Below are 12,053 nucleotides of genomic sequence, written 5' to 3'. Positions count from 1 at the left end.
TTTGCCCAAATGTCAGGGGCTTAATTATAATGCTTTCTTTTATCAAATGTGGTTTTATAGCCTAACAAAATAACTGTATGCAAAATAAATTACAGCCTGAAAACACCAATATTACCAATATATACCCCAACCTCTCCTGAACTACAACTAACACCCCCACATTAGACAAAAACCCTGGTTTCCTGGGTGAATGTCCTACATCTGACCTACTGGTGTATCACCACTGCAACATTCTGCTCTCTCATTATATTATTGCATCTTGGATTGGGTCCATTTTTACTCAGACCAAGAATTCCCTCATAGTAGACGTCAAAATCAAGCTTTCAACTCCATTTCTATTTATAAAGTCTAAATAGCTTTTCTCACATTAATAAATGCATAGTTTATCCTTAAATGTTTAAAGAGCAGGGAGGGTTTATTTTTTTTAGGTTTCATAACACTTGTTTTTGGAAAGAAACATCTATCACTACACAGTACCACCATCAAATGCTATTTTAATAGCTATATCACAAGAAATCATATTTTTTTGTTGTTTTTTTCAGATTTTCTTGGCTCTAGTGACCTTCAGTGGGCAGAAAAGGGGGACAGACAGAGAGGCTTAGATATGCAGCAGAAGGCCACCTTGTGGAAGAGCTGTAGCCTCTGTTACATGAACTGGCTGTTAACCAGTTTAGCCAAACACCACCCCTCAGTTATCAATAATTATTCAGCATTTATCATTTAAAACATAAAATAGACAATAAAAATGCTTATTATGAACTAATCTCTGCAGTTTTGCAGGTTTTGGATAACAGAAGTCACATCTTCTTTTCAGCCGGCTTGTGTTCATTTCTTGTGCGAAGACCAACAGAGAGCACTGGTTTTTCTTCTTCTTTTTTTTTACATGAACATCTGCCTGCTCCCCACCATCAGTCATCTTCATCAGAGGGCCTGTAATCAGAGTTTTCTTCCATGTTGTCTTCCTACTGTGACAATTTCTCATCCAAATTACTATCAACCTCCTCATCTTGGAAGATCAGACCAACGGTTAGTTGCACATTATGTCATGTCTTTTTTTTTTTTTTTCATGTAAAGCACTTTGTGTTGAATTCAGCATGAAAAGCGCTTTATAAATAAAGTTTGGTTTCATTTCATTTGTTGCCATGATATCACTTACTGAAAGAAAACTAATTTACCATTATAATGTCATGAACCCCCCCACCATCATCCTCCCAGTGCAAACTCATTCAAAATTGTTGTTAACTATTTGACTGTTTTACTGTCTCTCTGTGCACAGTGACAGTTCATGTGTGAGCGTTCAGGTCCCCAATGAACTACGTCATTATTGCACCAAGAAAAATACACAAAAACATGACCTGTAGTATTTCCCAGGTTAAAGATTTCCTAAAACCATCATTTTCCTTGACGTGACCCACACTGGCACATCCAAAATCCATCTAAATAGATAGATTGGGGTCAAATATGACCCCATACAGTCTCAATGTCCAAAAATAAAACAATTATAATTTTTTTATTATTATTTCAATGTTTTTTAGGTCACTTGAGGAAATGTTATCAAATGTCAGGCTTAAAGAAGGAAACTTAGGGTAATTTTAATGCTGTCAAATGTCAAAACGGGTCAAATGTGACCTTAACAGTATGCAAGGGTCTGGCTATTAGCATACTTTATTACATCAAAAACAGAGCACCTGACATTGACTCATAATTTTAAATGTCACTTCTATACTTTTCTTGCAGTAAAACATAATTTTTTGTGTAAAAAATAACATCTGTGGTTTTCGGCAACTTGAAATACCAAATTTCAGCTTTTTGTTTACTTCACTTCAAAGTCTTTAATCAAAGAATTTACTGGCAAAATGCTTGAGTCTAAATTAGAGGATTAAATGTACTTTGCCAGTAAGCAACACAATTGCGTTTTCTTCTTTTATAATCACAGTTTGAAATGTTTTGAGAAGTAAAGAAAATGTTTCCTCTGTAGTAAAGTGGGCATCACTGAGGTTTGTTGAATTCAGCATCCTACAGGATGTACACTGTCAACAAATGTGAATGGTGGCACCGTGGTGGTGCAGTTTGGTGCGTGTCCCTGTGAAGAACGTGATCCTTTTCAACGTGAGAGGAAAAAACGATGGAGTGATAAAAATATCTTGCCCCACATCTTCTTTCCCTGGAGGACTGCCTCCCTCCCCTGCTTTTATCCGGTAGCCTTGAGGGAGACATGGGAAGAGGGTGGAGAGAGAGAGAAAGGAAGAAAAGTAGAACCCCCCCCCCCAAAAAAAAAAAAATTATAAGTAACGATGAGTTGAACAGCAGCATGAAAATAAAAAAACAATAGATTTAGGACAGAAATGAGGAGATTGATGTAATTTAATTATCACTTCCCATTTTCTCCTTGAATGAGCTCTGTTGTGGTGTAAGGAATGATGAGAGACAACAGCTTGCTCTCTATCCCCCCACCCCTTCACATTTCCTCTCGTTTCATCTGCTCTTGTGCCCCTATATAACCTCTGACATTGGCCACTTCTCAGGTTTATAGTTGTGTCAAGAGGACAGAAGACAACAGGTGTCTGCACATCTGTGACCCACTCAGTAACAGAGATTTGAGGTTTACATTTTATGTAGCAAATATCTTAATTTTGGGTTTAAAACTGTGTATTTTAGTATTGTACTTGCATCAGAGCTCTGATTAGAAGTGCTGAAGGATCAGTTACCTGTCACCTGGTGAATATGTCAAACTGGTCATCATTCATCCTGAAAATGGTCTCGCTGCTCCTGCTGCTGGTGTACAGCACAGGTAAGACTTTTTAACATTACCTACAAATTTAGCAAGACTTTGTTAAAGACTGATATGCTGGTGTCAGCAAAAACTAAAAGTTGAAGTATCTGTCTTAGTATTAAGATGTAGGAAAAAGCTAAATAAATATTTTTCCATTCATTTTACAGAAAAAATCATTTAAAAATGTGATGATTTTTGCTTTTATTGACTGATCTGAGTTAGGAGGCTGGAAATAATAAGCCAAAAAAATATGTTTAAGTGTTAAACTTCTCAGAATTTTAACCTTTAACCTGCAACACAAAGGACTGTTTTGGTAGGATATTCTGTAGGGGGATTGTGTTGCATTAGTAGAGACTAAAACCTAAAAGTCTGAATCAGGAATGTTGCTTTGGCATTGATACAGACCTGAAACTGGCCTGTTTGTTTTTTGTTGAATTTACACTTTTTTCCTCTGGTGTTCCCACCAAGATGCAAAAATGGACATCATCACAAGCAAGCAAGACGTTCAAGTTGGAGAGGAGGTGTTATTGTTATGTAAAGGTGAGACATCTATATTTCACTTAATAAATTATATGGTTCATCTTGTTTTTCATTTCCTCATCTTAAATTAAACTTGCACATTCATTTTCACTCCCACACCCTTTCTTTTCTTCTTGTCTCTTGCAGCTGGAGGAGAGGGAGACATTACCTGGCAGAAGGATGGTGAGGAAATTGATAATGAAGATCTGGTGTCAAAGGTGGATGAGACTTCCTCTAAATTGCTTATCAAGAAGGCAACATTGTCAGATGCGGGCAAGTACATCTGTTTGTGTAACTTTGACTCCGGACACGAAGATGAGACTCAGACAACTTTGTATGTTTATGGTAAGTAATAACTGGCTAAATGGTAAATCCTGTGAACATGTTTAGGGCAAACTGGGCTTTGTTACTTTATTACATTGAAAGTAAGCATCTTTGCATTGTCCTCTTTCTTTCTTCCTCTTTTTTTCTTTTTTTTTTTTTTTTTTTTCGTTGTAGAGGGACCATCATTTGGTGACACCCACACCTACCATGAGTTTCTGGAAGGCGTGAATGGGATAGTGCCATGCCTGGCAACTGGGAAGCCAAAGGTGGATGTTCAGTGGTTAAGAGACAGACAAGAAATTCCTTCTGATGGTAAGATCAGCTCTTCAGGTCCCATGATGGCTTATTTTATCTTTTATTTAAACCTTTTCTGAACTTGCCTGCCTTTAAATTGATGATATATGCAAGAATTATGCAAGGAGAACTTTCAAACAGATCAATGAAAAACCTGTTTAAGTTTTATATTCTTATGTATAATATGATTCTTGCATGTGTTAGCAAAGTAAATGACAGACACCCAAAAACACAACTTCGTGTTTTTGGGTGTCTGTCATTGCATTGATGTGTGTGCTGCCATGTCACTTCAGAGGGAAGGCGTGTCCATAAGATGTCTGATAACGGACTCTTTATTGAGAAAGTGAGGAGAGAGGATGCTGGGACGTACATCTGCCATGCTAAGATCACGGGAAGAACTATCACTAAGGATCTCGCTGTTTCTGTTGTTGTCAATGGCAAGTATCACCTCCAAGAGTTGTGTGGCTCTGTGGGTTAATATTAATATTATCTGACATAATAAAATCACTGCATTTCCTAAAATATGGTCTCATCCTGCAGTTCGTCCCACTGTGCGCCTGAGAGAGATGGAAAAAAAAGTGATTGCCGGGCCTGAAACCAATGTCTCTTTGTTGTGTTTGGTAGATGGTCTGCCAAAACCCAACATCACCTGGACCATGTAAGCCACGATTGTATGAATCAGACTGATAAGTGAACAAATATAAAAACAATATGTGATGTCCTGTGGCCTCATTTTTTGCCTCTAACTTTCTCTACTCTGCTTCCCACTATATCTTTTTACTCCCAGGCCGGTAGCACTTGACCCCTCCCGTCACCACTTCAACTCAGACCGTAGCCAACTGACCATACAATCTGTGGTTCGGGCCGACTTTGGGGAGTACATCTGCACTGCCACCAACAAGATATCTGAGAACACTGCTACCCTCACCCTTCATGTGTTTGGTTAGTTTGATTCTATTTGAAGTTTTGTTTCTTCATCCTGTTGCATTATTGTAGCGACAGCATGTCTTGATGATGGTTGTGTTTCATTTCAGAGGCTCCAGAGGTGTTGTTGTCAGTTGATAAGCTGTTTTTGTCGGTGGGCGAACGTGTAAATGTGTCCTGCAATGTGTCTGGCCACCCTCAGCCTGAGCTTTACTGGGTCAACAAGCAAAATGGACAAATAGTGGTAAGAACATATGTGCATGCAATGCAAACTAGGTTTAATTTAATATTTTATAAAACTTTACAGCTTTTTCCATTCATAGATCACATGACTTGTCTTCTATGAATCTGCTTTGTGCATGATGTCCATGGTGAAATCTTTAGTTTTATTTAATTGTGTTTTGTTTGTGTTTCTTTTCTTCAAACTCAGGATTCAACTTCTGGTCGTGTCCGTGTGTTGGATGGCATTTTGGAGATTGATGAGGTAGTGCCCTCTGATGGTGGATTGTACTCCTGCATGGCTGTCGGCACTTCTGGAAATGCATCGAGAGATGTTGCAATATATAGTGAGTATACACCTTTATACAACTCAATAAACAACATACAGTTTTTGTGTTAGTGTCTTTTAAATGAAGAAAAATTAGTTATTCTATTCCAATATACAAGCCTTTATAGTACAATTTAAACTGTTTCCATCTTGCTGCCTGACCCACAGCTGAGCCTGGCCCGCCTCACTACTTGTCAGTGTCTGCTGGTTCAACTTCCATCTTCTTCTCACTCAAAACTCTCCCTGTCAGCGGGGGGACACCAATCACAAGTTTTGTACTGCAGTGGAAAGAAGATCCAGCAGATCAGTGGATGAAGACCACCATCTCATCTTCAGGTAAAACATCTTCTCCTTTTAGCGGCTTTGCTGTTGTAAATCAGACTGAATAGTTGATGATGTTGTATCTTTTTGCTCATATTTTTGTAGATACCTTGGCTCTCACCAACCTCAAGCCTTATACGACATACACAGTACGCTTGGCAGCCTTGAACACTGTGGGACGGGGACAGTTTTCAGATGCAGAGACCGTTCGCACTCAAGGAATACGTAAGTTTTAGAATGTAGATAAATTAATAATGTACAATTTTCATAATTCATGCAAGCAGGGCTTTTCATTTTCATCTGTCATCATTGTTTAGTCTTTTTCCGATTATAATTATAACATCTTCATGCCATCATTTTTTGCTGCCTGCTGTTCACTAATGCTGTCGATGACACCATGTAATCCACTGTCATCCATTATTAGAAGGTAAAGTGCTCAGAATTACTTTGATATACAAAGCCAGATGCAAAAAAAAAGTTTGTTCTTCTTTATTTCCTTTAAATTTGGTTATAATCTCTCCATTCCTTCCCTGACTCCCGCATGTAGGAGAACCAGACAGCCCAATTTTGTCCACAAGTGACATGAAAGTGGAGGGCAACACCTTCTCCATTCCTCTTAAACAGAGTGATAATGGTGGATCTCCTCTGTTGCACTACAGCGTTCGATACAAACAGGTGAAAAATGGCTTTTTGTTTCCATGTATGCCCCAAATACATTTTTCCCCACTGATTCTAAAGTTTCTTGCTCTTTCTTTTAACAGGATGCAGAAGAGACTGAGTGGAAAAAAATGCAGCTGCAACCCGACACTGATTCTATCATCCTAAAGGACCTCGCTTTTGGCTCAGATTATCAAATGGAAATTGCAGCAATCAATGCAAATGGTTCTTCCTCTTATGCCACATTTAACTTCACCGTTGCAGAAAAGCCTGGTACGTTGTCATCCACCTGACACATTGTCCACTATCGTTAACCAGGAAATCTGACCTATTACCCGGGTGACCACCAACATAAGCGCTGATAAACTCTGCTGAACAGCAAATCTATTGGCACATAACTTTTACTCTTTTGAATGAGGGTGTCTGAAATCTTTCTGTTTTTCGTTCTCTTTTAAGTGAGCAGCCCCCGTTTGACCAAAGGCACTGTGGTTGGCATCGTCATGGTGATCTTCCTGCTGGTATTCCTGGCTGTAGACGCCACCTGCTGCTATAGAAATCACTGTGGCCTGCTCATGTCTATTGCAGTGAAAGTGTTTGGAAAGAAAGTTCCAGGTCTCAAAATGCTCGAGGATGGAGAGGAAACTACTAAAGGGTGAGCAAGTGTTTAACAAAGTCTGCAAGAGAACCTGGGATATATTTACATCATGAGTTGCTGTCAGTCAAACATTCATTTTAATCAAATATGTGTATTCTGGCTGCAGAGAGGTAAAACTAAAGGGTATATCCACTTCAAGAGGCAGTATCCAGCAGACGATAGGTCAGACACCGTGCAAGGAGGCCAGTCAGCTCACAGAGGTCACCTGCGACAAAGCCCCGCTTACCAAACACGAGTAGGTTCATTCTCTCATATGATTCAGTGTAAGACTAATCAAGCACTATTTTCTTTACTTTTCTATTTAATTGTTTTGTTTAAAGTTCAGCGTATCATTATTATTTTTTATTTTATTTATTTAAATTTGTTTTTTTGTCTGACAGGAAAACACAAGGTCCCGCTCCTGATGCATGAGGCCAAAATCAGAAGGAAGAAAGAGTAAAAATTACTGACAATAAACTTTACAGTGAACAAGAGAAGAAGACCAACAATCCCCGCTGATACAGGAAATGTCACGCAAACTGACACACTGTAGGGAATGAGCTGATTTATCCAAAAGTGTGTTCATACTGAGCAGATCCAGCCCCCTGTATGGTTGAACTGGGGATGATGTGATCCCGCATGCAGCTTCTTTATTTCTTTTTCTTTTGTTTCGTAGGGTATTGTTGATGTGTACATTACAGGGTAAAACTGTTGCTATACAATCTTTAAAAACTTTTTGTCTAATAATCTGAAAGGCACAACAAATGTTTACTTGCTTTTCAGTGTTGTTACTAACATTGTTTTGTGGCAGCTTACAGTTATGTTAGTGACTGAATTTTTATTGTATAACATTGAATCTTAATGTAAAGGAATGTGTGCATATATTTATTGCTTTTACTGTTAACCATGCAATCATCAAATGAGAGTTTTTCATTATGAGAGTGATTTTTTTTTAAATAAAATATGGCATATGTGACTTGGTTGCCAGTTCTGCTGTTGGGCTTTTTTCTTTTTTTTTAATGAAAACATTTTGTATGGTCAGCATTGGCCACTTTAGGGACATTAATTAAAGAAGCTACCTGGTAAACTTGTCATCATGTGAAAATGTTCACGCCAAATGATTCTAAGTTATTTTGTATTATACCCATGATATTATTTGCAGTAAATTAGTATAATCACTGGACAATGTTTGATTTTCTTGCAGTTTTTTTGTTAACAAAAGGCAGATTCACAGATGTATTGGTTTTATCAGTGAAGTCTTTTAACCTTGTTGTAATACTGTATTTAATACTGTTCATAATTGTGTATTTTCCCTCTTTCATATTTGTTTTTGATCATTTTGATAAACCTGTAGAACGACTGTATGTATTTTCCTGCTCACCACATGAATGTTGGTAGTGGTATCTTTTTGACAAACAGTAAAATTGTGAAAACAGACGACTTTTTTCTTTTCTTTAATGGTTAAACATAGATAAAGAATTACAGGAGTGATTGATTTCACTTGGAAAAGATGAGAAAGATTAGATTAGCCTATGTTCATATTTAAACGTCTGTTAATAGACTTTGATGACTGGCAACTGAATCATATAATGGTGGTGTGATGCCAGCATTATTGTGTCAAACCAAGAGGGTCCAGGTTGAGTTTACATGCTCTTCAAGTGAATGTGTATGTATCGCCACATCTCCAGCTTTCTCCCTTAGTCCAAAAAACATGTTAGGTTAATTTGCCATTCTAAAATGAGTGTGAGTGTGTGTGTGGTTATCTGTCTCTCTGTGTTAGCCCTGTGATGGACTGGCAACCTGTCCAGGATGTAGTATGTCTAAAGCAGATAGCAATAAGCTCTCTCCTCATTCCCAACACATTTAGCTTTCTTTGGCCTTTTCAAATCATGAGTGCTGAATTCCCTCAGGAAATAATTGATGTTTAACTATTTTTTTTTTACTATTTTATCTGTTTACAAAAGGGGTAAAAACTAGTTTTAGTTGATTCTTTCATGTTCAAACAATTTAAAATAGATAAGATGAGTCCTATAAACAGTTGCTGCCAAGCAGAACAGACTGTGCTTGACCTGTGTAGTATATTTGGTAACATCAAGACAATAAAACGAAAAAAAGCAAAGCAGGAATTCATAGTGGATCTAACTGGGTGTGGAGGCACAGTAATAATGATGACAAGTGACATAGAGATTATAGAGATTCAAGTTTTTGTTCATTATCTTTTGGGTGAAGCAGTCTCCCAAACTGCATACAGACTACTGAGAAAAATTTCAGACCATTTCAGGTTTTTCTAAACCTTTTTTGTATTTCAGGCTTGTCTTTTAAAGATTTTAATCAATAACGTTTGCATAGGACTCCACAATGACAAAGCAACAACATGCTTTTTTTTTTTTTTGTTAATTTTTTTAAGTTTAGAGATAACCCTTTTCCATCCCATACTTGATGTACCACTTGGTTAAAACAGCTGCAGGCTTGGCAAAATCTTTCCTGTGGAGGTTATTCTCGTGTTTCTTAACAAAAATGTTAAAATTCAACCAGTTTGGATTGTAAGTGCCAACTTTACAGAAGTTCTATTAGATCCCAATGTTGCCTTAAGTTGCTTATTTTTTTTTTTTTTTTTGCTTAATAGGGTGGCGTATTCAGCTTGTGCTTTGGAGACTGCTGTTAGAAAAAGCATAACTTTTATCACATGCTGATAACAAAAACGGCCTGTTTACTTCTGATTTTTAGAGCCAAAGTGATGGACAGTAAAACAGGAACTGGTGGAAGCTGAGGTTCCACCATAGTGACTCAGTCAAACAGAACTTGACTTATTATTTATTCTTTTGTGTCATGGTCTATATGTTTTGTTGCTCATCCTTTGAATTCATACCATGTTATGTTGATATGTTCTAGTTAAATTAGGTTTGGTTTAATTGCTCTTGACCTACTCATCTTTTTCAATGCCTTTTTGTTCTTGTCATGTTTTGCTTTTTAGTGTTTTTTCTGTTTACTAGAACACGATCTGCCTCTGCAGTACCAGAATAAATGAAAAATGTAAAAAAAAAACTTTTTATCTATTCTCTTTTTATTTTGTTTTTTTTTTTTAAATAATGGAATTATTAAACTGCAGAGTGCTTTACAGAATAGAAATTTAAATATAACAAGAACGTAAATTTAAAGAGTAATTTACAATAAATTTGTAGAAAGAATATATACTTATTTTTAAATATTCTGCATGCTGCCCTTGTAGTCAGTAAGTAGTTAGTAAAGTTTACTTATGAAGCGCTTTTCACAGATAAAAATCACAAGGTGCTGTACATAAAATGGGTCCAATAAAACAACATAATAATTTTATAAAAATAAATAACAAAGAAAAACCATCAACCAAAAAGCCTGAATAAAATATTCTTTAACTGCTTTAAAAAAAACGTCCATGGAGTCGACCATACAGACAGGTAGGGATCATTCCAGAGTCTGGGGGCTACAGCCAGTAAAGCCAGGTCTCCTCAGGTTTTAAAATTGGTCTTTGGGACCTTCAGGAGGCTCTGGCTTAAAGACCGAATGGTCAACAGTATTCTAAGGGCCTGACCATGCAACATTTTGATAAAATAGGGGTGATTATACCTGAGGTCACACAGTGTGCCTCTATTGTCGATGCTGTCACAATGCAACATTATGTCATACATGAAAAGAATGGTAACAGTGTTAAAGCTCTTTCACCAATGTTTGCTTTGACATCACTACCAGGTGGAAGTTGAGGGTTTGGTTTTGAGGGAATAGTTGCTGAGTCACAGCTGAGTCAAAATCTTGTGACAGACTCACTGACAAAAGATGTGGCAATCAAGACACTTGATGGATGTATGACACATAATTTTCTTATTCTTTCTTTATTATTTAATCCTCTAGCTTCATTTGGAAAACAATGTCAATAATAAAAGCTTTTTTAAACAAAACCCGACCATATACCTACACTACCTTTCAAAAGTTTGGGGTCACTTTGCCATGGTATTCAATAGGGAAGTGACCCCAAACTTTTGAACGGTAGTGTATGATTTTCAGCCATTTCCCTTCACACATGCTATCTTACAAAATAAATTTTTGGTCAAACTCAGTTGTTTTTTCACAGAGTATGTTGTAATTTTTGATAAATGACATTGTTTATTGAAATGTTATTTTAAGTAAGGAATCCAAAAGAAGGGGCTCTATATTTGAAAAATATATTAATATATTTTCTAATCATATCTCAAGGATTTTGTCTACTCATTTAGAAATATTCCAGGTGTCTCACTCTTAAAATTTCTCAGTGAAATATATTTATGTAAACATTATCATAAAATGTGCTTTTTCCATAAAAAATGCTGAGTTCTACCCAGAGATTACTAAAAATCTGATTACAATCTGGATGCATAAACTGCAGCAGAGTAGCAGTGGAGATGTGACGTTCATGAAAGAATCAATTCTTTTGAACGACTCTTTTAAATGAACAATGAGAAACGAGTCAAAGTTGTGAGCTGTTCATTTGTGAGCATCTTTTTATATACAAATTTCCATATGGCCTTCATCTCATAGAAGTCTGATGTCCAACACTCCAGTGGTGTGACGGGCAGAAAGTATTGTTCGGAAACAAATACTGTGAGTTCTAACATTTTCTAAATTTTGCACTTATGTTGCTAGGCTGTTTTTTTTCCTATATATTTTTAAATCTTGTATAGTAGATTTTATATAGTTCCATATTTTTATTATTTGTTATTCTTATATATTGTGAGTTCTTTGTCTTGCTAAAATGTCCTTGTGTGGATTAAATTAGTTTTTCATGGAAGTTAATTGTATCCTGCTAAATTTTAGTTTTGCCACAAAGTTTTTTTTGGTGAGGGAAAATCCAAAGTAGTGATCTTACTGTCACAGCATGGGGATATAGAGCCACCCTTTGGATTGCAATTAAAACAGATGCCAAATGAAATTATAGATAGATAGATAGATAGATAGATAGATACTTTATTGATCCCGAGGGAAATTCAAGCATCCAGTAGCATATACATACATTAAAGGTTAGTACTTGACATTAGGGGTTAGTACTTAAG

The 12,053-nt window shown here is 36.7% G+C and overlaps 1 protein-coding gene across 2 annotated transcripts; it reads left to right on the top strand.

Annotated features, from left to right (window-relative positions):
- The first annotated feature begins 2,544 nt into the window (after positions 1–2,544).
- On the top strand, positions 2,545–7,740 carry ncam3 (neural cell adhesion molecule 3). Of its 2 annotated transcripts, XM_041989212.1 has the most exons (17): positions 2,545–2,791; positions 3,242–3,313; positions 3,440–3,637; positions 3,791–3,928; positions 4,204–4,347; positions 4,451–4,568; positions 4,698–4,852; positions 4,945–5,078; positions 5,265–5,400; positions 5,550–5,717; positions 5,808–5,927; positions 6,127–6,129; positions 6,250–6,377; positions 6,464–6,632; positions 6,816–7,011; positions 7,121–7,249; positions 7,395–7,740. In XM_041989212.1, the coding sequence occupies exons 1-17, from the start codon at positions 2,725–2,727 to the stop codon at positions 7,423–7,425; spliced, it is 2,106 nt and encodes a 701-aa protein (XP_041845146.1). In that variant the 5' UTR covers positions 2,545–2,724; the 3' UTR covers positions 7,426–7,740. The 2 variants fall into 2 exon arrangements, with proteins under 2 accessions (XP_041845146.1, XP_041845148.1); XM_041989214.1 differs by lacking the exon at positions 6,127–6,129.
- Positions 7,741–12,053: the final 4,313 nt, after the last annotated feature.

This window comes from Melanotaenia boesemani, chromosome 6, assembly GCF_017639745.1.
Source record: "Melanotaenia boesemani isolate fMelBoe1 chromosome 6, fMelBoe1.pri, whole genome shotgun sequence".
In the NCBI taxonomy this organism is placed as follows: Eukaryota; Metazoa; Chordata; class Actinopteri; order Atheriniformes; family Melanotaeniidae; genus Melanotaenia; species Melanotaenia boesemani.
Note: the sequence above shows the minus strand (reverse complement) of the source record. Positions and strands in the feature narration are given on the sequence as shown.